The 25,722-nt window shown below is 46.3% G+C and overlaps 1 protein-coding gene across 5 annotated transcripts in view; it reads left to right on the forward strand.

Annotated features, from left to right (window-relative positions):
• The window catches only part of LOC139577229 (adhesion G-protein coupled receptor V1-like), a 264,000-nt gene that overhangs the window by 37,236 nt on the left and 201,042 nt on the right, over positions 1 to 25,722 (forward strand). For all 5 annotated transcript variants that reach the window (XR_011675237.1, XR_011675236.1, XM_071404191.1 and 2 more), the window contains exons 4-20: positions 3,681 to 3,776; positions 5,480 to 5,584; positions 5,854 to 5,967; positions 6,173 to 6,741; positions 6,937 to 7,207; positions 8,788 to 9,117; positions 12,287 to 12,463; positions 13,604 to 13,827; positions 17,494 to 17,620; positions 17,950 to 18,135; positions 20,316 to 20,496; positions 20,715 to 20,878; positions 21,044 to 21,167; positions 21,364 to 21,624; positions 22,885 to 23,011; positions 23,917 to 24,134; positions 24,355 to 25,089. Coding sequence is in view for 3 of the 5 variants with exons in the window: in XM_071404191.1 (XP_071260292.1) it covers positions 3,681 to 3,776; positions 5,480 to 5,584; positions 5,854 to 5,967; positions 6,173 to 6,741; positions 6,937 to 7,207; positions 8,788 to 9,117; positions 12,287 to 12,463; positions 13,604 to 13,827; positions 17,494 to 17,620; positions 17,950 to 18,135; positions 20,316 to 20,496; positions 20,715 to 20,878; positions 21,044 to 21,167; positions 21,364 to 21,624; positions 22,885 to 23,011; positions 23,917 to 24,134; positions 24,355 to 25,089 (4,009 nt within the window). In the remaining 2 variants the exon portion in view is untranslated. The remainder of the gene's footprint in view (positions 1 to 3,680; positions 3,777 to 5,479; positions 5,585 to 5,853; positions 5,968 to 6,172; positions 6,742 to 6,936; positions 7,208 to 8,787; positions 9,118 to 12,286; positions 12,464 to 13,603; positions 13,828 to 17,493; positions 17,621 to 17,949; positions 18,136 to 20,315; positions 20,497 to 20,714; positions 20,879 to 21,043; positions 21,168 to 21,363; positions 21,625 to 22,884; positions 23,012 to 23,916; positions 24,135 to 24,354; positions 25,090 to 25,722) is intronic.

The raw sequence follows: 25,722 nt of genomic DNA on the forward strand, positions 1-25,722 counted from the left end.
CTTCTCCAGGGCTGGGCTACTGGGCTTCTCCAGGGCTGGGCCACCGGGGTTCTCCAGGGCTGGGCCACCGGGGTCCTCCAGGGCTGGGCCACCGGGGTCCTCCAGGGCTGGGCTACTGCGCTTCTCCAGGGCTGGGCTACTGGGCTTCTCCAGGGCTGGGCTACTGGGCTTCTCCAGGGCTGGGCCACTGGGGTTCTCGAGGGCTGGGCCACCGGGGTCCTCCAGGGCTGGGCTACTGGGCTTCTCCAGGGCTGGGCCACCGGGGTTCTCCAGGGCTGGGCCACTGGGCTTCTCCAGGGTCAGGAGCTGTGTGAAGTCACAGTAAGACAGCCGTTTCACATCATCAAACAGACCATGTGGGAGAAACCAACGTGCTTCCTATAGCTGGGACCGTGCCACGGGGGGGACGGGACGGACGGACACTAGAGAACATATTGGAGGATTCCCTCACACGAGAAGGGTATAATCTACAGCCAACATGGGGGTAGGTGGCCATGGCATAGCCAAACAGCATTGAGCTGTGCAGAGAGAAACCTCTCCCACGATGCATAGAGAGGAATGGTTATTTATTTTGCGGCTGTCTTACACCTAGAGTCCCATCGCCATGGTTTCGTTAGCAGGCTGTCGCCATGGTGTCATTGGTAGGCTGTCGCCATGGTGTCCTTAGCAAGCTGTCGCCATGGTGTCATTAGCAGACTGTCGCCATGTGATTGATGATGAGGGGGCTGGCTCCCACTGTCTGCCTGTCCACACGCTCTGACTAATGGCTCTGTGACAGACAGGCAGCCTACATCAGGCAAAGGTCCGTCTGAATGATGATCTACGTGCTAAGGGGCCTCACAGATCAAGCACAGGGGGGATGAGAGGGCGATGGCTTGGCGAATCAGTCATTTCTGACAAGCAGAAAGCTGTTTGGCTCAATACATTTAAAAATGGATGGACAGTTGTTTTGTACAGGGTGGGATTGGAAGGACAGTTGTTTTGGACCGGGTGGGATTGGAAGGACAGTTGTTTTGTACAGGGTGGGATTGGAAGGACAGTTGTTTTGGACCGGGTGGGATTGGAAGGACAGTTGTTTTGGACCGGGTGGGATTGGAAGGACAGTTGTTTTGGACCGGGTGGGATTGGAAGGACAGTTGTTTTGGACCGGGTGGGATTGGAAGGACAGTTGTTTTGGACCGGGTGGGATTGGAAGGACAGTTGTTTTGGACCGGGTGGGATTGGTTGGAGATGAGAGGGTTTGAGTAATGATGTTGTCACTAGCTGGGTTACTCTTCCCAGAATGCTAGATAGAATATTATCATTTTTATAATAGAATCCAGACAATCATAAACAAAGGGTGAGCTGGAATTGTCCAGGAACGGTCCCTCATACTGTAATCCCAAAACCTGCTTGACAAGACCACAACAGGTGCTGCCCACTCATCCTTTGCCTACTGTCCGGGTCTGGGCTTGGGGTCTGGGCAGGGATTGGGGCCTGGGCTCGTGGTCTGAGCTTGGGGTCTGGGCTTGGGGTCTGGGCAGGCCTCAGTGGCTGGGCTTATGGTCTATGCTTGGGGGCTGGGCTTGGGTTCTGGGCTTGTGGTCTGGGCCTGGAGTCTGGGCAGGGCTTGGGGTCTGAGCTTGGAGTCTGGGCAGGGCTTGGGGTCTGGGCTCGGGGGTCTGGGCTTGGGGTCTGGGCTTGGAGCTGGGCAGGGCTTGGGGGCTGGGCTTTGGGTCTGGGCTTGTAGTTTGGCCAGGGGTTGGCATCTGGGCTTTGTGTCTGGTCATGGCTTGGGGTCTGGGCTTGGAGTCTGGGCTTAGGTCTGGGCAGGGCTTGGGGTCTGGGCTTGGGGCCTGGGCAGGGCAGGGCTTGGGGTCTGGGCAGGGCTCGGGGGCTGGGCTTGGGGCCTGGGCAGGGCAGGGCTTGGGGTCTGGGCAGGGCTTGGGGGCTGGGCAGGGCAGGGCTTGGGGTCTGGACAGGGCAGGGCTTGGGGCCTGGGCAGGGCAGGGCTTGGGGTCTGGGCAGGGCAGGGCTTGGGGTCTGGGCTTGGGGCCTGGGCAGGGCAGGGCTCGGGGGCTGGGATTCCTGTGGAGTGTTGGTGCTTGTTGGGTTGTGTTTGTGTCCCAGAGGGTACGGGCCCCTGGCAGGACCTGCAGGCTGGATTGTGAGAGCGTGTGGATTCTGTGTCTGTGTGTCGTCTATGACAAGAGCTCAGCGCCTGAAAGAAAGCTCTGTTACAGCTGGGAAAAGCCATGTCTGAATAAAGGCGTGAAAGCAGAGGGGATAAGCTCTTTCTTTCACTCAGTATCTCATACACACAGACACACACTGACATGCAAGCACACACACACACACACACACACACACACACACACACACACACACACACACACACACACACACACACACACACACACACACACACACACACACACACACACACACACACACACACACACACACACACACACACACAATGGTTCTGCCTTGGGCACACTGTTTGTGTGTCTTTGGCAGAAAGAAAGAAAGGGGGGAAAGAGTTGCATTTCTTTAATAAGGTTATTATTGGTAATCGGTTATCATTGGTAATAGGTTATTATTGGTAATAGGTCAGGGTAGTTTAATAATAGTGGATCCTATACGGTCTTATCAGGTTAGGATAGTTTAATCATAGTGGATCCTATACGGTCTTATCAGGTCAGGGTAGTTTAATAATAGTGGATCCTATACTGTCTTATCAGGTTAGGATAGTTTAATAATAGTGGATCCTATACAGTCTTATCAGGTTAGGATAGTTTAATAATAGTGGATCCTATACGGTCTTATCAGGTCAGGATAGTTTAATAATAGTGGATCCTATACGGTCTTATCAGGTCAGGGTAGTTTAATTATAGTGGATCCTATACGGTCTTATCAGGGGTTGCGAAGCATCAACAGTCAGGCAGGAGTCAGGTGATGGTATTCATTTACAGGTGCAGAATGTAAATAAAGCTGGATCCAAAACAACGAGGGAGAATGCCTTCAGACTAGACAGAGTGTCTATAACTTTGACAGTGTTAATAATTCCTCAGACACAGATGAGCAGATATACATGTCACCCCAGCCTTAGCTCTCTCTTGAGATGAGCACGTCAACAAGTTAAAAGTCCTGCGCCTAACACTGGAACAATCCCAAATCCACCTGAACAGGAATTTCAGCAATTAACATAAATAATAATGCATTTAAATTACTATAAAAATGACTACAAACATGATACATTGTCGGTCATGTAGTGACTTCATGTCTTTCATGTGTATATGGCAAATAAACCAACCAACTGGATGAGAGCATTGCAACCAATGTCCAACAGGTAGAATTTAATGTGTGCCGGATTGTTCCATAAAATGAGTACCTTTGATATGTTAAGTAGAAATGATGCACCAGTATTGCATTTTAAAAGCCTATTGTATGAAGGAAAAAGGAAACCGCACACTGCTCTTGATAGTATCACTGATATTTTATAAGCTTTATGTATCGGCCTCACGGCCTTCGTCAGAGCTTTTTGACAAAAAGTGTGTGTGTGCGTGCGTGCGTGCGTACGTGCGTGTGACTACATGCGTGAGTTCGGGTGTGAGTTTGTGCGTGTGTGTCTGTGACTGTGTTTGTATGCCTGATAAGGGGACAGGTCTATACATCTCTCATCATTGCTCTTCTTTCAGAGCTCCTCCAATGGCGTGAGACTGGGGACCCCCAACAGAGCCACTATCACCATCCTGTCCAATGACAACGCCTTCGGAATAATTTCCTTCAACTCCGTAAGAAACACCTGTCTGTCCAGTGTTGATTCTAGTGTGCATTCTGTTTCAACCAGTTTAAGACGATCAGTTCAACCTTCAGTAAATGTAAAGTGAATCCCAAGTACTGAGCATTCTGTATTTAAAGTTTTCTTTTACCTGTAAAACTTAAATCACTGAACACAACAGGCACTTATTAGAGACAGGCTTCTATCTGAGGCAGGCTTCTATTTGAGCCAGGTGTCTATTTCTTTATGCAAACAGCTTTTGCCCGTTTGCATAGTTAATGAGCAAAATTGTAATACATGTATTCATTTCCTGCACTAATGTGTTATCATATCCACGGTGTCACGTTTCCTTTGTCTCAGTGTACCTTTTTTAATTCATTTAAATTTTTCCCTTGACAGAATAATTATTCTCCTCTGACTGTGCATTTTTGCCAGTTCTTACTTTCACCACTAGAGGGCGATGTGCCGATTTCTGGGGTTCTGTACTTCCAAAGTTGTTGACTGTTTTTGTGCTTGCCAGTTAGCTAGAAGTTCTCAGCTGTTAGCAGCCAATGGCTAGCAGTTCTCAGCTTCTTACTGGCGATAAAAACAGATGATTGCCATAATTTTTTCAAGTAATTATTTAATGTAACAAATCAAATATTTAACCTCGTAAACAATTCATGGTCATTCATGTTAACCTTGGGGTGGCAGGTAGCCTAGTGGTTGGGCCAGTAACCGAAAGGTTGCTAGATCTAACCCCCGAGCTGACAAGGTAAAAATGTGTTCTTCTGCCCCTGAACAAGACAGTTAACCCACTGTTCCTAGGCCGTCATTGAAAATAAGAATTTGTTCTTAACTGACTTGCCTAGTTAAATAAAGGTTCAAATGTTTTATTCGTATACAATTCCTTTAGACCCGGGGTCTATTTGAAACAAGGAGTTTATTTGCTGAAATGTATGCGGTTGCCCAACTATTAAAAGGGACTGGCGGCTATTTGAGACTGAGTTTAATTGAAGTTTTACAGTAGTTTAAATTTGTCTCACTCTGCAGTCTTGTTTGTTATTATCACAGAGAATTTGAGAGCACGTAGGGGGTATAATTTGGCTACCTAATACAGTATGTACCATGTTAGATGTTTTGAGAGGGAATGCTTTGTCATTGTCAGGATAAGGAAATTAGGTTTTGGACAGGGGTGCGGTGGGTCAGGAGTGGGGGTCAAATGCCACAGAGCAGATCCATGCAGATGGTTGTGCAGAAGGGTTCAGGGGTTGCAAGGGCAGCACAACCACAATGGCAGCAGTTTGCTCCCAGGATTAACTTGTCAGTGGCAGTTTTGGGGGTTACTATGGTAACCCTCCTATTGGATCTTGCCTGCGCTCCCTTTGGGGTCTTATTTGGGATCATTATTTTGCTTCTTCGAAAAACCAATAAAGGACTCTAGAATTATGATTTTGAAGCATGTTTTTTTGTTTTGTTTCTCCAGTCTGAGTCAATATGCTCATCGTGTGGTCAATGAAATTTGTCATCTTGTGGAGAGGAACTAATTCATTTCATAATCACTGAAGACAACGTTCATTGTGTGAAGCATAAACAAACTTACTAAAGCTGCCTCACCCTGAATAATGGGACTGCATTTGATTCAACAGGACCCTTTGTTTCTTAGGTGAAACAAAAGACAATTGAAGTTCTGACTGCCTTTGACTTATACCCCCTCTTCATTTCTCTCTCCTCCAGACTGAACAGATTGTCGTGGATGAGCTTAGAGGTAGGAGCCAGTATGTGCCTCTCAGCCTGGTCAGAGAGAAGGGGACGTATGGGACAGTGACGGTCAACTTTGAGGTGAGTTCACTGTAACAGACCCCTGTTTGACCTCCTTCATTAGGCCATTTTCATTTTAGTGTGAATGTCTATTTGTTACCCGGTCTACTTATGCCAGCCTCACACGCACACACACACACACACACACACACACACACACACACACACACACACACACACACACACACACACACACACACACACACACACACACACACACACACACCTTTCAGGTAAACTTATTCCAGAACTGTCATTATGGCATTATGTTGTGGTTTGTACACGGGCAGATCTCTGGAGGCCCTAACTCTGCCCTGGAGGACCTCAGTCCAGACCGGGGGAACATCACCATCCCACCTGGATGGGCTATGGTGGTCTTCAGCATCCTCATCCAGGATGACCAGGTACCCTGTCCTATTTCCTCCTTTTACATGTTATCACACCTTTCACCAGACAGCTCCACATCAAACACATGGATCATCTGAAGCTTTCTTTTGCTGGCTAAGTAAACCAGGAGTTACTAAACCATTGAGATAACATCTATTTACTGTATATATTTCTATATGGTAACACATCACTAAACCTTTTTTTCCCTGTCATCTCTCTCAGATCCCTGAGGATGACGAGGTGTTCACAGTAAAGCTGACGGGCGTGGCGGGCGGGGCACTCCTCAACCCCAACGGCAGCAGCGTGGAGCTGAAGATCCGTCGTAACGACAGCCCATTGCGCTTCTCCCTGTCCCTGGTGGCCGTGGCCGAGAACGCCGGGGTCATCTCCCTGACCGTGACCCGCGGCAGCCTGGCTGACCACGGCCGTCTGGTGGGCTCCGACGACACGGAGGTCTCTGTAGACTACGTGGTCGTCAGTGGCGAAGGGGCGGGCAGCGCCACACCGACAGTGGATTTTGTGGACCTGCAGACGGTGCACAGGGTGACGTTTCCCCCGCGGGTTTACGAGGTGCAACTGCTCTTCAGAGTCAACGATGACAAGGTGCCGGAGATCGCAGAGTCGTTCCAAGTGGAGCTGCTGGAGGAGACTGTGAGAGGAGATGCCGTGCTGATCCCTCCCAAAGCCATCCTGGTCACCATCGAACCCAATGACAAGCCACACGGGGTCCTGTCAATCAGCAGCAGCCCTCTCATTCAGCCAATCAGTATCAACGAGGATGTGACGGACAGGTGGGTTGAACTACAGTCAGGAGGAGAATGTCATTGGATCAGGTTGAAGTGTTTCACACAATTATCCCATTTTATTTTACATGCATGGAAAAACATGTACAATGCCATTTTTACATAATAGTTTCCAAACACATTGACACTCAAGTGTTTCTGTCTGTGCTATTCTCACAACCCCACCCCCTCTCATTCCAAAAGATTTGACGGTATCTCCGTTGTGAGGAACGGTGGGAACTATGGCGACGTCTCCGTCAACTGGACCATCAGTCGGAACTCCAGTGACCGCTCGCCCGTGTCAGATGACCTGAGCCCAGAAAGGGGCATGTTGCGGTTCAGGGCGGGTCAGATGAGTACGGCCCTGCTGTTGAACATCACAGCGGACAAGCTTCCAGAGGAGGCCGAGGCCTTCGTCCTCCGACTGCTGCCGGACACTGTGCAGGGAGGGGCCGAGGTGGACGAGCCTATGGAGGTCAGTCTGGCCTGGCCAATCACAATACAACTATAGATTAGGATTCTACTGCTTTTGATTGATTGATTGTCCAACAGTATGGTTCTATCATTTCAGTTTCTCTTCTAATACTAGAGTTTGAGGATTTGTTTTGTATACATCCAAAGGTTTTTCTAGTATTTCTTAATCAGATTTTATGTTCCGTTCTGTCATGATGCTGGTGTTTTGTGGAGCTCTGTGTTGGCTTTTTTGTTTATTTGCCATACCAGATAGATAGTTTGAGAAAGTTGCTGGTCTGGGAGCTTAGTGCCATGTCTAGCACAGGGCAGTGGCTGACTGAGAGAGAGAGAGAGACAGAGAGGGAAGGAGGGAGGGAGGGAGAAAGAGGGAGCAGGTCTACTACCCATGCCCTGCTGGGGAGGGTTGCGGTGGAGGGCGGCTCTTGTGGAAAACACATCTGCAGAGCCGTCCCCTACCCTCTGAAGGATGTGGTCATTTGTGTGTGCACGCCTGTGAGTGTGTGGGTGTGTGTGTGTTTATGGGTGTGTGTGTGTGTGTTTATGGGTGTGTGTGTGTGTGTTTATGGGTGTGTGTGAGTGGGTGTGTGTGTGTGTGTTTATGGGTGTGTGGGTGTGTGTGTTAGTGTGTGTGTGTGGGGGGGGGGGGTGTATGTGTGTCTGTGTGTGTGTGTGTGTCTCCCTCTCTCTCTCTCTATGTGTGTGTGTGTGTGCGTGTGTGTGTCTGTGTGTGTGTATCTGTGTGTGTGTGTGTGTGTGTGTGTGTGTGTGTGTGTGTGTGTGTGTGTGTGTGTGTGTGTGTGTGTGTGTGTGTGTGTGTGTGTGTGTGTGTGTGTGTGTGTGTGTGGCACTGCAATGTCTTTGTCACAGCTTCTCATCTTAGCTATGTGTGAAAGGAATGGCTACATCTAAACCTTGTTTATGTTTAATGCATTAGAACACACATACACAGACACACACACACACACACACACACACAGTGATTGGACTCTCAGCGTGTGGTATCTGCTGTCCGTATGTGTTTAGGGAATTCATTCAGAAGTGCTTGTAAGCATTAGAAGGAAAATCTTGTAGTTAATCACTGTATGTGTCAAGTTGATATAAATGATTTAGCACACAGTTCTAAATGCTGCAACACAGTCCTGGACAAATGACTACAGTATGTCCTAGTAAAAAAGCTAATGAAAACTATTTCAGCCCATTTAATTAAAGAGGATGCATCTCTAAAATTATCCCAGGGCTCCTTTTGATGACACGAAGTCTGATGTTTCTCCTCCTCTCCTTCCTCTCCTCCCTCCTTCCTCTCCTCACTCCTTCCTCTCCTCTCCTCTCCTTCCTCTCCTCACCTTCCTCTCCTTCCTCTCCTCTCCTTCCTCTCCTCGCCTTCCTCTCCTTCCTCTCCTCTCCTCTCCTTCCTCTCCTCACCTTCCTCTCCTTCCTCTCCTCTCCTTCCTCTCCTCGCCTTCCTCTCCTTCCTCTCCTCTTCTCTCCTTCCTCTCCTCACTCCTTCCTCTCCTCCCTCTTTCCTCTCCTCTCCTCCCTCCTTCCTCTCTTCCCTCCTTCCTCTCCTCCCTCCTTCCACAGATGGTGTTTTACATCCAGGACAGTGATGATGTGTACGGCCTGTTCCTCTTCCACCCCGAGAAGACCCAGACCATCCAGAGTCGACCCGACAGCCGCTTCCTGTCCCTCAGCTTTCTGCGGGAGGGGGGTACCCTGGGGGAGGTGGCCCTGTCCCTCACCGCCCTCTACATCCCTGCTGGGCCCGTGGACCCTGGGCTGGCCCGGGACAGGGTGCTGAACGCTAGCCGCTCTAGTACCGTGCTGTTCTCTCAGGGCCAGGACCAGGCCAGACTCACCCTGCCTATCCGCAACGACGCCTTCCTGCAAAACGGAGCCCACTTCCTTATCCAGGTGGGGTGAGAGGTCACAGATCAGACCTAGGATAACTATAGTTTTAACTATTCTTTGTGAAAAGTAATTTTTTCATCAGGGCACAAATAGTTACTTTGGAGATTAATACAGCTATTTGAATACAGATGTCAGGAAGTGACGACTTTTCAGAAACTATGAGATTGGCTGCCTTCAACTAATGGCAAAGCTGTATCTCAAATCAAATCAAATTGTATTTGTCACATGCGCCGAATTCAACAAGTGTAGACCTCACCGTGAAATGCTTACTTACAAGCCCTTAACCAACAATGCAGTTTTAATATTTACAAAATAAACGAAAGTTAAAAGTTAAAAAAGTAACACATAGAATAACAATAACGAGTCTATATACAGGGGGTACCGGTACCGAGTCATGGTGGAGGCTATATACATGGGGTACCGGTACCGAGTCAATGTGGAGGCTATATACAGGGGGTACCGGTACCGAGTCAATGTGGAGGCTATATACAGGGGGTACCGGTACCGAGTCAATGTGGAGGCTATATACAGGGGGTACCGGTACCGAGTCAATGTGGAGGCTATATACAGGGGGTACCGGTACAGAGTCAATGTGGAGGCTATATACAGGGGGTACCGGTACCGAGTCAATGTGGAGGCTATATACAGGGGTACCGGTACCGAGTCAATGTGCGGGGGTACAGGTTAGTCGAGGTAATTGAGGTAATATGTACATGTAGCAGTGGTGGAAAAAGTACCCAATTGTCATACTTGCATAAAAGTAAAGATACCTTAATAGAAAATGACTCAAGTAAAAGTGAAAGTCACCCAGTAAAATTCTACTTCAGTAAAAGTCTAAAAGTATTTGGTTTGAAATATGCATCAAAATAAGTATCAAAAGTAAAAGTATAAATCATTTCAAATTCCTTGTATTAGGCAAACCAGACGGCACCATTTTCTTGTTTTTTAAATATTTTACGGATAGCCAGGGGCACACTGCAACCCTCAGACATAAAGCATGTATTTAGTGTCTGCAGTAGGAACGACCAGTGATGTTCTCCTGATAATTGTGTGAATTAGACCATTTTCCTGTCCTGCTAACGAGTAATTTTGTCTCTCATGGGAAATGTATGGAGTAAAAAGTACATAATTTTCTTTAGGAATGTAGTGAAGTAAAAGTATAACGTTGTCAAAAATATAAATAGTAAAGTAAAGTACAGATACCCCCAAAAAACTACTTAAGTAGTACTTTCAAGTATTTTTACTTAAGTATTTTACATCACTGACATGTAGGTAGGGGTAAAGTGACTATGCATAGAACTGCATGTTAGAACTGCATCTGGTACTGCTTGTTGAAGATAGAAATAGAATGACTAGAGCACACACCATCTCCTATTCTATTCAATCTATCTGACAGTCATATTTGATCTACACAAAACATTTACATTTGAACATTCTGTAAATGTCGATTCTCCTGAATGTCCATTTCCCCAGGTGTACATAATCAAGTCAAACCACTTAACCAGTGCTATTTTGTACAGAGAAGTTTAAATAAGGTGCAACTACTGTGTCTTTTTCAACCACTGAAAAGGTTGAAAACGGCAATTCATTTTATGATACCTGAAAATACTGCAGAGAAATTCAAAGCCATTTGCAAACAGCATGTTGGGATGCTAAAACAATTTTGAACCGCTTTGTCCGTCTGAGGGTAAGTGTTCTCGTTTCAAACACACTATAACATCTTTAAAGGGGATAGTTTACCCAGAATGCAAACTAACATGATTTTCCACCGACCTTGGCTGTAGTTGATTTAATAAGAAGGTCGTTTTGGGATATTTCGTTTCCTTTCAACACATTCTAGGCATATTTTGTTACTGTTGGTTTTCTCAGTAACATATAACATTGAACTGTTTTTGTGTCTGCGTTAATATATTTGCTAGTAATTTTGAAGCTGTACAAGTAGTCTACTCTAATGTTGAAGTGATTCATGTATTTCATTCTAGATTATAGGCAATATTAAGACTCTTATCCAGGAGCCCTCCAAACCATGTGCTTATGATCATATTTTTGGACTAATTCAACCCATTGTTGTAGGGAGTTTTTCCTAGCCACCGTGCTTCTACACCTGTATTGCTTGCTGTTTGGGGTTTTAGGCTGGGTTTCTGTACAGGACTTTGAGATATCAGCTGATGTAAGAAGGGCTATATAAATACATTTGATTTGATTTGATTTAGTTGTTGGTTCTTCATCAAATATTTGACAGCCCATCAAATAAATGTTTTTTTTGTTTTCAAATAACTTGCATGTGTTCAAATACCTTCAAATCTTATTTGTTTATGAAGTGTGACCAAATATGATTTGTTTTTGAATATCAATGACATTTTTTTATTTTTAGTTGAAACTCTTTATAAACTATATTTGACTAGTATTTTGAAAGAATACAGCTGTTTTGTGCCCCGGTCTGTCACGGACAGCAACACTGTTTGGTCAAATACTGATCTAATCGTTGAAGCACTGTCACAGGGAGCTGGAGACACAAGTCTTACATGGGAGGTTTCATATACAGTAGATTAGAAGATCCATTTTGTTCAAATGTGAGAAGACATTAACTTAGCTCACGTGTGCTGCTGTATTCTAATGCTATTGGAAAGTTGTCAGCTACTCCAGCTCTGGGAAATGTTGGTTGGTTCTTGGTTTGGTCAAGCTTGTCCAGATACATGGTCCCTCATTTGCATGTGTGAGTGACTTGGACCTGAGAACTGTGGTCTGGCCCTTTGCCAGGGGATCTGTCCAACAGTCCAAACAAATAGCCCTCATCAAGCAACACATAAAAACAAACACTAAATGGAAGTACCTCCTTCATTTTCAATGGGTCCCAAACAGCTTTCTCACACACACACACACACACACACACATACACACACGCCCGCACTCACACACGCATGCCCGCACTCTCTCACACACACACACACACACACACACACACACACACACACACACACACACACACACACACACACACACACACACACACACACACACACACACACACACACACACAATGTCTGAAAGAAATTTTAACATTGTTTCCTTTTCCATTTGGAAAACAGAATGTCACATACTGGTATTAATGTTGAGTCATGTATTTCTGATGAAGATTTGTGCTTAATGATCATTGCTGTCTCTCTCTCAGCTGGACAGTGTGGACCTGGTCAGTATCAGCCCTCCGATCCCGTCTGTGAGTCCTCGCTTCAGAGGGGCGGTCAACCTCACCCTCACAGTCACCCCTGACATCGCAAATGGGGAGATTGGCTTTACCAGTAACACTACGGTGGTGGTGTATGAGCCAGAGGACACCAACACTAGCACGGTACGCTAACCCTCTGTCTGCATCAATGGCACACAAGTTAACATGCTAAACCTCTGTCTGCATCAATGGCACACAAGTTAACATGCTAACCCTCTGTCTGCATCAATGGCACACAAGTTAACATGCTAACCCTCTGTCTGCATCAATGGCACACAAGTTAACATGCTAACCCTCTGTCTGCATCAATGGCACACAAGTTAACATGCTAACCCTCTGTCTGCATCAATGGCACACAAGTTAACATGCTAACCCTCTGTCTGCATCAATGGCACACAAGTTAACATGCTAACCCTCTGTCTGCATCAATGGCACACAAGTTAACATGCTAACCCTCTGTCTGCATCAATGGCACACAAGTTAACATGCTAACCCTCTGTCTGCATCAATGGCACACAAGTTAACATGCTAACCCTCTGTCTGCATCAATGGCACACAAGTTAACATCATAACCCTCTGTCTGCATCAATGGCACACAAGTTAACATGATAATCCTCTGTCTGCATCAATGGCACACAAGTTAACATGCTAACCCTCTGTCTGCATCAATGGCACACAAGTTAACATGCTAACCCTCTGTCTGCATCAATGGCACACAAGTTAACATGCTAACCCTCTGTCTGCATCAATGGCACACAAGTTAACATGCTAACCCTCTGTCTGCATCAATGGCACACAAGTTAACATGATAACCCTCTGTCTGCATCAATGGCACACAAGTTAACATGATAATCCTCTGTCTGCATCAATGGCACACAAGTTAACATGCTAACCCTCTGTCTGCATCAATGGCACACAAGTTAACATGCTAACCCTCTGTCTGCATCAATGGCACACAAGTTAACATGCTAACCCTCTGTCTGCATCAATGGCACACAAGTTAACATGCTAACCCTCTGTCTGCATCAATGGCACACAAGTTAACATGGTAACCCTCTGTCTGCATCGATTTTGCGCTTTTGTGATGGCAATTTTTGGGGCAAAATCAGCAATTCCCCTCATATAACGCTAAAGTCTTTGAAACGCTACAGTCTTTGAAATGGAAAGATTATTGCTTCTTGTCATAAGTCAGTTTGTTCAAGTCTCTGTCTCTAATATGACTGCTGATGGTTGAGGGTTAAGATATTCTGCCCCCTGTTACAGGTGACCCTCAGCCTGCGGCGGGATGGGACAGATGGACAGGCTGTGGTATTCTGGAGCCTTCGACCAATCGGAGACAACCAGGCTGACGTCACCCCTGACGACCTGAAACCCCTGAGCGGCTCAGTGGTGTTCCTGACTGGACAGAGTGACGCGGTCATCAACGTCACCGTCATGGCCGACAACATCCCAGAGGTCAACGAGACCCTTCTCCTCACCCTGGACAGGTACTGCACTGCAACCCTGCGGAGCTTTGGTTGGCCAACATATTTTCATTCAGTTAATCAGTGGCAATGTGACTTCATAAGTGCCTGTGTCTGACTATGCTCTGTTTAGGTACCACACACCACACACCATTGCCATATGATATGTCCTACCTGGGGTTTGATTCAGTAGATTACTGGCCACTAGTTAATTTACTGAACAATACAAGGCTGTGATTAAAATTATAACAAAGAATCAATAGAGTCTATTCTAAGAATTGCTAATGTGAGCAGTGAGACCAGGGTGGCATGGGCTTTTAAGGAGAGCTCCTCCCCTACCCTTACCCTACCTCACCCCTACCCCTACCTCACCCCTACCCCTACCCTTACCTCTACCCTTACCCTACCTCACCCCTACCCCTACCCTTACCCTACCTCACCCCTACCCCTACCCTTACCTCTACCCTTACCCTACCTCACCCCTACCCCTACCCTTACCCTACCTCACCCCTACCCCTACCCTTACCTCTACCCTTACCCTACCTCACCCCTACCCCTACCCTTACCCTACCTCACCCCTACCCCTACCCTTACCTCTACCCTTACCCTACCTCACCCCTACCCCTACCCTTACCCTACCTCACCCCTACCCCTACCCTTACCTCTACCCTTACCCTACCTCACCCCTACCCCTACCCTTACCCTACCTCAACCCTACCCTTACCCTTACCCTACCTCACCCCTACCCTTACCCTACCTCACCCCTACCCCTACCCTTACCCTTACCCTACCTCACCCCTACCCCTACCCTTACCCTACCTCACCCCTAACCCTACCCTTACCTCTACCCTTACCCTACCTCACCCCTACCCCTACCCTTACCCTACCTCACCCCTACCCCTACCCTTACCTCTACCCTTACCCTACCTCACCCCTACCCCCACCCTACCTCCCCTCTCCTTACCCTACCTCACCCCTACCCCTACCCTTACCTCTACCCTTACCCTACCTCACCCCTACCCTTACCCTACCTCCCTTCTACCCTTACCCTACCTCACCCCTACCCCTACCCTACCTCAACCCTCCCCTCTCCTTACCCTACCTCACCCCTACCCTTACCCTTACCCTACCTCACCCCTACCCTTACCCTTACCCTACCTCACCCCTACCCTTACCCTTACCCTACCTCACCCCTACCCTTTCCCTTACCCTACATCACCCCTCCCCTCCCCTCTCCCTACCCTACCTCACCCCTACCCTTACCCTTACCCTACCTCACCTCACCTCACCCCTACCCTTACACTACCTCACTCCTACCCTTACCCTTACCCTACCTCACCCCTCCTCTCTCCTTACCCTACCTCACCCCTACCCTTACCCTTACCCTACCTCACCTCTACCCTTACCCTTACCCTACCCTACCCTACCTCACCCCTACCCTTACCCTACCTCACCCCTACCCTTACTCTTACCCTACCTCACCCCTACCCTTACCCTACCTCACCCCGACCCTTACCCTTACCCTACCTCACCCCGACCCTACCCTTACCCTTACCCTACCCCACCCCTACCCTTACTTTTACCCCTACTTCACCCCTACCTCTACCTTTACCCCTTACACTACCTCACCCCTATCCTTACCCTTACCCCTACCCTCCCCTACCCCTACCCTTGCCCTTTGCCCTACACTCACCCCTACCTCTACCCTTACCCCTACCCCTATCCCTTCCCCTACCCTTACCCCTTTCCCTTACCCCAATCCCTGCCTGTCATCTGTTATCCATGACCTTGTCTCTCTCTCCCTCCCTCCCACCCCTATCCTGCAGAGTGGAGACTGCGCGCTTTGTAGTGTACTTTGTGTAAGTGGAGAGGGGAGTGAGCCTGGACCCTTTGTGTGCTGTGAATCAGGACTTTCTCTGGGGAAAAGGGAGCACTTTAAGATTTCTGTGACCTTTGGTTGATGGGAGACGGGGTTGTTGTGGTGGTTGTTGTGGGAAGAGAGGGTGTGGGGAGTAAGGAGGGATCTTCTTTGTGTTGCACCTAATTTAACCATTCTTCCTGTAAAGAGATCAGTGTTTGTATGCATGCTGCACGTTGCCTGCAAGTGTTTGTTTGGAATGCTTTACACACAGGCTTCCTGCTGTGTGAGAGAGGCTTGGGGGGCCGCTGAGTGACAATGTTATTCAGAGCAGTCACAATAACAGGCCTCTCTGGTCATTACTGAACATGACACAATACAAGGAATTACTAGATGACAATATCTGGTGCAAGCTTTGAAGTGCATGTCCCCTACTATTTTGTCACTCCTTGTTGTTTTACACACACTCTTTGATGGTTTTAAAAGTCAACTGCAACCCCCATGCCCCTGGTATACAGTGCATTCGAAAAGTATTCAGACCACTTGACTTTTCCACATTTTGTTACGTTACAGCCTTATTCTAAAAAAAAATCCTCATCAATATACACACAATACCCCATAATGACAAAGCGAAAACAGGTTTTTAGAATTTTTCAAATATATTAAAATTAAAAACAGAAATACCTTATTTACATAAATATTCAGACCCCTTGCTATGAGACTCAAAATTGAGCTCAGGTGCATCCTGTTTCCATTGATAATCCTTGAGATGTCTCTTGATTGGAGTCCACCTGTGGTAAATTCAATTGACTGGACATGATTTGGAAAGGCACACAATAGTCTATATAAGGTCCCACAGTTGACAGACATGTCAGAGCAAAAACCAAGCCATGAGGTCGAAGGAATTGTTGTAGAGCTCCGAGAAGACAGGATTGTGTCGAAGCACAGATCTGGGGAAGGTTACCAAAAAATGTCTGCAGTATTGAAGGTCCCCAAGAACACAGTGGCCTCCATCATTCTTAAATGGAAGAAGTTTGGAACCACCAAGACTCTTCCTAGATCTGGCTGCCCAGCCAAACTGAGCAATCGGGGTATAAGGACCTTGGTCAGGGAGGTGACCAAGAACCCGATGGTCACTCTGACAGAGCTCCAGAGTGCCTCTGTGGAGATGGGAGAATCTTCCAGGAGGACAACCATCTCTGCAGGACTCCACCAATCAGGCCTAGATGGTAGAGTGGCCAGATGGAAGCCACTCCTCAGTAAAAGACACATGACAGCCCGCTTCGAGTTTGCCAAAAGGCACCTATACGACTCTCAGACCACGAGAAATTAGATTCTCTGGTATGATGAAACCAAGATTGAACTCTTTGGCTTGAATGCCAAGCGTCACATCTGCAGGAAACCTGGCACCATCCCTACGGTGAAGCATTGTGTTGGCAGCATCATGCTGTGATTATGTTTTTCAGCGGCAGGGACTGGGAGACTAGTCAGGATTGATGGAAAGATGAACAGAGAAAAGTACAGACATATCTTTAATAAAACCCTACTCCAGAGGGCTCAGGACCTCAGACTGGGGAGAAGAATGGGAAAAACTCCCCAAATACAGGTGTGCCAAGCTTGTAGCGTCATACCCAAGAAGACTCGAGGCTGTAATCGCTGCCAAAGGTGCTTCAACAAAGTACTGAGTAAAGGGTCTGAAAACGTATGTAAATGTGATATTTCAGTCTTGTTTTTTTACAAAAAGTCGAGGGGTCTGAATACTTTCCGAATGCACTGTAGAGGCCTGTGAGTTCCTTCATAGTCTAGTCACTGAGTTCCCCTCTGTGTTGCAGGACTAACGTTGAGAACCAGATCCTGAAGCCTGGCTTCACCCGTCGAGAGATTGTCATCGTGGAGAACGACGACCCAGGTGGAGTCTTTGAGTTCTCCTCCTTCTCCAGAGGACCCTGGTACATCAACGTACGTCTGACCCACACACTGAGATATATATCATGGTTGTTGATGCTCATCTGTTTCATCCACTGGACTGCATGTTGAAATGACCAACCAGGTCATTTTTGCGAAAGACCATGGCTCCAAAGCATCTCAGAGTAGAAGTGCTGATCTATAATCAGTTTAGCCTTTTATATCATAATGAATAAGAGGCAGGACCCGATCCTAGATCAGAACTCCTACTCTGAGACTTTTTCTAAATACGGTTAAATCAATGGCTAACCTACATCAAAAACAGCAACACTTCTGACCCATAGTTTGTTCCTTTTTTCTGCTCTGTGAACTTTGCCCTGTAGGAGGGTGAGGCGGTGGAGCTGCGTGTGATCCGGACCAAGGGGCAGCTGCTCAAACAGCTGGTGCAGTACGCCCTCATTCCCTCGGGCTACACAGAGTTCTACGGCGCTATCGGTATCCTAGAGTTCAAGCCCGGGGAGAGGGAGGTGCTGGTAGCACTGGTGGCACGGCCTGACGGGGTCCCCGAGGTACAGCTACACTGCTGTCTGGTGGCATGAATGGTATCATGTATGGCATCATGTATGGTATCATGTATGGTATCATGTATGGTATCATGTATGGTATCATGTATGGTATCATGTATGGTATCATGTATGGTATCATGTATGGTATCATGTATGGCATCATGTATGGTATCATGTATGGCATCATGTATGGCATCATGTATGGTATCATGTATGGTATCATGTATGGTATCATGTATGGCATCATGTATGGTATCATGTATGGTACCATACATCATGTATGGTATCATGTATGGCATCATGTATGGCATCATGTATGGTATCATGTATGGCATCATGTATGGTATCATGTATGGTATCATGTATGGTATCATGTATGGCATCATGTATGGCATCATGTATGGTATCATGTATGGCATCATGTATGGCATCATGTATGGTATCATGTATGGTATCATGTATGGCATCATGTATGGCATCATGTATGGTATCATGTATGGCATCATGTATGGCATCATGTATGGTATCATGTATGGCATCATGTATGGTATCATGTATGGCATCATGTATGGCATCATGTATGGTATCATGTATGGCATCATGTATGGCATCATGTATGGCATCATGTATGGCATCATGTATGGTATCATGTATGGCATCATGTATGGCATCATGTATGGCATCATGTATGGCATCATGTATGGTATCATGTATGGCATCATGTATGGTATCATGTATGGTATCATGTATGGCATCATGTATGGTATCATGTATGGTATCATGTATGGCATCATGTATGGTATCATGAATGGTATCATGTATGGTATCATGTATGGTATCATGTATGGTATCATGTATGGTATCATGTATGGTATCATGTATGGTATCATGTATGGCATCATGTATGGTATCATGTATGGCATCATGTATGGTATCAAGTATGGCATCATGTATGGTATCATGTATGGCATCATGTATGGTATCATGTATGGCATCATGTATGGTATCATGTACGGTATCATGTACGGTATCATGTATGGTATCATGTACGGCATCATGTACGGCATCATGTACGGTATCATGTACGGCATCATGTTTGGTATCATGTACGGTATCATGTACGGCATCATGTACGGTATCATGTATGGCATCATGTATGGTATCATGTATGGCATCATGTTTGGTATCATGTATGGTATCATGTACGGCATCATGTATGGTATCATGTATGGCATCATGTATGGTATCATGTATGGTATCATGTATGGCATCATGTATGGGATCCTATATGGCATCATGTATGGCATCATGTATGGTATCATGTATGGCATCATGTATGGGATCCTATATGGTATCATGTATGGTATCATGTATGGCATCATGTATGGTATCATGTATGGCATCATGTATGGCATCATGTATGGTATCATGTATGGTATCATGTATGGTATCATGTATGGTATCATGTATGGTATCATGTTTGGTATCATGTATGGCATCATGTATGGCATCATGTATGGTATCATGTATGGTATCATGTATGGCATCATGTATGGCATCATGTATGGTATCATGTATGGTATCATGTATGGTATCATGTATGGCATCATGTATGGTATCATGAATGGTATCATGTATGGTATCATGTATGGCATCATGTATGGCATCATGTATGGCATCATGTATGGTATCATGTATGGTATCATGTATGGCATCATGTATGGTATCATGTATGGCATCATGTATGGTATCATGAATGGTATCATGTATGGTATCATGTATGGCATCATGTATGGTATCATGTATGGTATCATGTATGGCATCATGTATGGTATCATGTATGGCATCATGTATGGTATCATGAATGGCATCATGTATGGTATCATGTATGGCATCATGTATAGCATCATGTATGGCATGGACGCCTCATCCTGACTGTTAGGGTGTCACTGGTCTTACAGTTTCCAGCTTGAATTGCCTTTGAAATTCATTTTTTTTGTTTCGATAGTTTACAGTATATGTGTTTGAGTGTAGAGCACGGTGGGCAGATTACAGTGTGACAGTCCTGTTATAGTGTGTGTGTGTGTGTGTGTGTGTGTGTGTGTGTGTGTGTGTGTGTGTGTGTGTGTGTGTGTGTGTGTGTGTGTGTGTGTGTGTGTGTGTGTGTGTGTGTGTGTGTGTAGCTGGACGAGACATTCTCGATGGTACTCAGCAGCTACAGCACTCCAACCAGTCGCCTTGGCAACCACCGAGAGGTCAACATCACGGTGCGCAGGAACGACGACCCCTTTGGGGTCATCGAGTTCATCCGTTCTGGACTGGCAGAGGCCATCAACGAGAGCAAAGGCTCCCAGTCTCACTCAGGTACAATGGAGCAGTGGAGGAACAGTGACTACCAACTATACAGCACTTTAGGACTATGTAGTATAACAAAATAAACGTAACAGGAAAACAGTTGTGATCATATTTGAAGTAATTTGAATTATTTAAAAGAGGATGCAGTAGAGAGATGATAAAGGAACTAATAGGATTGAGTGTATTGTATTGTGAACAGTGTGTTATGTTGTGGGTCTGCTTGGCAGTGGCCTATCCCGTGATGAGGAACAGGGGTCATTTCGGGAAGGTGTCAGTGTCCTGGGTCCTAGAGCCCCACATGTCAGCTGACGTCAGTCCCGTACAGGGATACATTGTGTTTGCTGAGGGGGAGTATATGAAAAACCTCACCCTCTTCTCTGTACCTGATGAGGTAAAGCTGTCTCTCAAACACAACGGTATCTGACCAACTACTACAATCAGGTCTCCTTGACATAATATACTGTGTGATTTATGTCAATAGAGTTTCATGATTTGGATGGTACTGTATCTTCCATCTTTTCTACACAATAGTGACAGTGTCTTGTTTCCCCATAAGATCCCAGAGGCAATGGAGAATTTCACCATCACTCTCCTTAATGCGACAGGGGGAGCAAGACTTGGGAACATACTCAACGCCAGCTTGCACATAAACAAAAACGATAACCCGATTTACTTTGCAGGTGAGGATCTCTTGTAATTGCATCATACTGTATGTTAAGCACTGGAGTTTTTTCAAGTTCAGCTGTGTATCGTCAGACATAAAGTGGATATGTCAAGTGACATATTTTTATGCCAAGTGACATTGTTTTTATGTCAAGTGACATAGTTTGTCAGTTGACATAAGGTGAGATAAGACTCTGTCTCTCTGTCCTTCAGAGCCTGTGGTTGTCAGGCTTCAGGAGGGGGGCGTGGCTAACTTCACCGTTTTGAGGGCTGGTCCGGCTGACTTTGTTGCCACGGTGATGTATCGCGTGGACTATGGCGAGGCGTCACCTCGTGACTTGGCCCCGCTGAGTAACAACACTGTGCTGGTGTTTGGCGTGGGACAATGGATGAAGAACATCTATGTAGTCGTGGAGGAGGACGACATACCTGAGACCGAAGAACCGTTCTATATCATTCTCTACAACACTACAGGTGTGGAAGGCTGACACGCTTTCTTTGCACTGAAACAGACAAGATATTTCTCCTGACCTCGTGATCTGAACAGGCAAAACTCTGAGCCCTAGTTTTAGCCAGTTGCTAGAATCTAGAATGTTGCCTGGTCTGTTCAGGTCACATGACCAGGAAACCCCCCTGGCCATTCTTATGTTTGATAACGTTCTATTCAATTACATTCTATACAATTACTCAATCTAATTTATACTCTCAATACAATAGCACAAAGTTACATGGGTCAAGTCATTTTGGAGGCAGCTGTAGTACGAATCAACCAGCCTCATTGCGTTGACTGTATTTCCATGTTTAGTAGCCAGTCTCTTTGACAGTTCTTTCTGTACATTGGTGAGGAACTGGGTTGATTAGCGTTGACTCTGAAATGCCCTCCTAATCCCAGGTTTTTGTGAAACAGACAGGGATGAAAGGCTGTGGGGGAACTTAATTACTGAACTCAGACTCACTCTGCAGGCTGCAGCACAAAGCCAGCCAGCCAGCCAGCTCACTACTCGCATATACGCATGGACCACTTTGATAGAAAATCCGCGTTGACTCACTCTGCTCCACTCCAAGCCTTAGTTTATAAGAGGACTCTTGTGTTTTTGTTGTTGTGGCGGACATCTGCATGCAGAACCCTGACCCTCTCTGCTGGGTTGCGGTGGTTACCGTGTGCTATGTTAATGAGAACACTCGTTCCTTTATGTTATGATATTTAGCATGACAATTACAATGTGGGTATTTCAAAGCAACCTCGTCTCTGTCTCTCTCTGTTTTCCTTATAAAAAGCGGAACCACATGCTGAGGACAGACTTAAAAGAGGTTATTTTAAAGAAGACATTTTCATGTCGTTTTTTTACCCAAAAAATAAATCAAGATGTTAAGTTCAAACAAGAACATCATATTATTTTGTCTGACTTGAACGATATTAAATGTTTCTCTCTTGTTCAGTAATTTGTTATTTAATAAAAACAGAGGGACATAGTTTTAACAGGCATTGTAAATGTTTTCAGTGACTGCATGCTTTGAAAGCGATTGGGTGAAAATATCTGACCTTGACACCCAGCAACTAACTGTGTAATTTCACATTGTGACCTGTGTGTGTGTGTGTGTGTGTGTGTGTGTGTGTGTGTGTGTGTGTGTGTGTGTGTGTGTGTGTGTGTGTGTGTGTGTGTGTGTGTGTGTGTGTGTGTGTGTGTGTGTGTGTGTGTGTGTGTGTGTGTGTGTGTGTGTGTGTGTGTACAGGTGACGCTGTTGTGTATGGGGCGGACACAGCAACAGTGGTGATTGAGGCCAATGATGAGGCCAACGGAATATTCTCCCTGGAATCGAGAGAGACGCCTGTGAAAGAGGGCAATACCAACAACTTCTAGTAAGGAACCCAAGCCCTAATACATCATACTGATGCTTACCCAGCCTCTGGAATAATTTAGCAGCTCTAACTAGAGCTGAGCAATTTGTGTTTTTTGAGATCAGTTTGGTTTCTGTTAAAATCACAGTTTTCGATTTCGGGTTTCAAAAATAGTTTAGAACATTAAATGCAAATGCATTATGTGGGTTGAATGCTGTAACACAGAATAAAACAGTCCCATGATGGTAGTCCCATTACTGCTTATCACTTATTAACCATCATTTATTCACGTTATTTTGTATATCACATGACTTATTTCAGTTGTTATGTATATTACATTAGTTTTATTTGATGACTTTATTATTTCATTCCAAGTCATCATCTCATCTCTACAGAGCTGCTGCCTACGCTGTCTGACAAAATCACTATTTTAGTAGTTCTTCAAAGTAAATAAGGCATACTTTTATGACTGCTGAATACCAACTATCAATCACTTAGATCATGTATTTTCAGATAGAGATACCTCACGAAGCAACTGCTCTCTATCCCTCTCAATCGCACATTCTCTGTATCTTCCTCTCCGTGCCTGCACGCCCCACACAGACCGGACAGTAGGCGCGCAACTCCCCACTAGATCGCACAGTTTGGTCTTGATCTGATTTGTCTCTAGAGAAACCAAACAAAATGGAATTCAAATAATTGAACCGATGTCAGTTGTATTAGTTAGTTAGTTGTATAAAAAAACTTGAAATTAGACATTTCTGTTAATCTCTCAGAACTAGATCTAACCAAACTTCTTGAGTTGATGATCCTAGCAACTGCTGTAATAATTTAATCCGGGGCTGTGTCAGTTTGGGTCCTTGGGGGCCGTAGTGTCTGTGGCACTCTTCTCTCTCAGTCCCTCATACAGTCCTTTCATCTCCTAGTGTTATCAGGGCCAGGGGACACTTTGGCAGCGTGACGGTGTTCTGGCGCCTTTATGCCAATGATACAGCCCTGGAGTCTGGTCATGAGTTCATCAACACCTCTGGCTCCATCACCTTCACCACGGGAGAGGAGACCAAGCCCATTGTCCTGCAGGCCATCTCAGACCAGCTCCCGGAGTTCAACGAGTTCTACGTCCTCAGACTCATCAACATCTCAGGTAGGGGAGGTGAGGGATGAGGCAGGTATGCTCCAGGTGAGTTATGTGGAAACAAAGCTGAAGTATCTTCTTGACTGGAACATCAACATCTGAGATTGCTACCCATGTTCTCTCAGTTGAAATGGGATAGTATGGGTTATTCCTGAATTACTCTGTGTCACATTACACATATTGTTGACATTAAAGCATTAACCATTTCCTTTCCGGTGATATTTCATAGGTGGTTACCCTGGCGAGGGTGGCCGATTGGCTACTACATCCCTCAATGCATCCGTCCTGATACCCTTCAACGATGACCCCTTTGGAGTGTTCGCCATAGCTGATGACAACCTGGACCAGGAAGTGGCTGAGGACGTCCTGTCAGAACTGGACATGTCTGATGTCACTTCCTTCAACATACTGCGGCGGCAGGGCACCTTCGGGGATGTGCGGGTTGCCTGGGAGATCGTATCTGACCGTTTCCCTCTCGGCCTCCCTCCTATGCAGGACCTCCTTCTCAGCGCCTTCTTCCCCAAGGAGGTGGAGCTCAGGCCCAACTCCAGGAGGCACCACTCAGGCACCGACGCCTGGCTCTTCTCGGGCCGCCAGGGGGCCTACGGCACCATCAGCCCAGAGGACGGGCTTGGCAACCTGGCTAACTTCACCTTCTCGGCCTGGCTGATTCCCAGGCTGGACACCAACGGCTTCATCGTGTCTAAGGGTAACAGTAACAGAACGTTGTACTATGGGGTGAAGGTCCAGACTAATGAGTCTCATGTGAGCGTGACGCTGTACTACACAGCCCTGGGGGCCAACTACACCCAGGTGGCCGGGACCACGGCAGAGAGGTTTGCGGAGGACAACGTGTGGCTCCATGTGGTGATCACGGCGGGTGATGGGATGATTGAGTTCTTCCTGGATGGGAACCTCATGCCCGGAGGGGTCAAGAGTCTAAAAGGAGAGGCCATCACTGACGGTGAGTCCCAAGAATGTAATTATCTCTTAAAGACAGGAGTCTTAATTCTTATTAAGACAGGATCTTATGGGAGTGTCTTGTTTACTGTAGGAGTTACAAACTGAACAGGGCTTCTACTCCACTAGCTAGAGTTCAATCCTCTTCCTGTAGCTATGACAACCACCTCAGTCCTGTAAAGGGCATATTATGTATCTGATTCTGCATAGTTCAATTATTTGAGTTAACGATAATAAAGGCATAGCTGTTAATTAAAGATGTCCAAAATGAAAAGTTTGAAAGGATTCTTATAGTTGTGTTATTGTGTAGGCCTAACCTAGACCCCCGACAACAGTAACTTTCATGAAGCCTCTCCACTGAGCTTCTTCACTCTCAGCAGAGACCTCACCATACTGTCAATGTCTTCATCAATCTGACGGCACTGGTGGTCTGTGAGTGAGCGCTGTGGGACCCTGCTCGTCTCCTCACTCTCTTGGCCCACATCTGGTCAGGGAAGCTCTAGTTAAAAAAACACTATGCATTCCTCCTCTCCCATTCCTCCTCTCCCATTCCTCCTCTCCCATTCCTCCTCTCTCCTTCCTCCGCTACCGTTCCTCCTCTCCTGTTCCTCCTCTCCCGTTCCTCCTCTCTCCTTCC

Source organism: Salvelinus alpinus, chromosome 5 (genome assembly GCF_045679555.1).
Source record: "Salvelinus alpinus chromosome 5, SLU_Salpinus.1, whole genome shotgun sequence".
Lineage (NCBI taxonomy): Eukaryota > Metazoa > Chordata > Actinopteri > Salmoniformes > Salmonidae > Salvelinus > Salvelinus alpinus.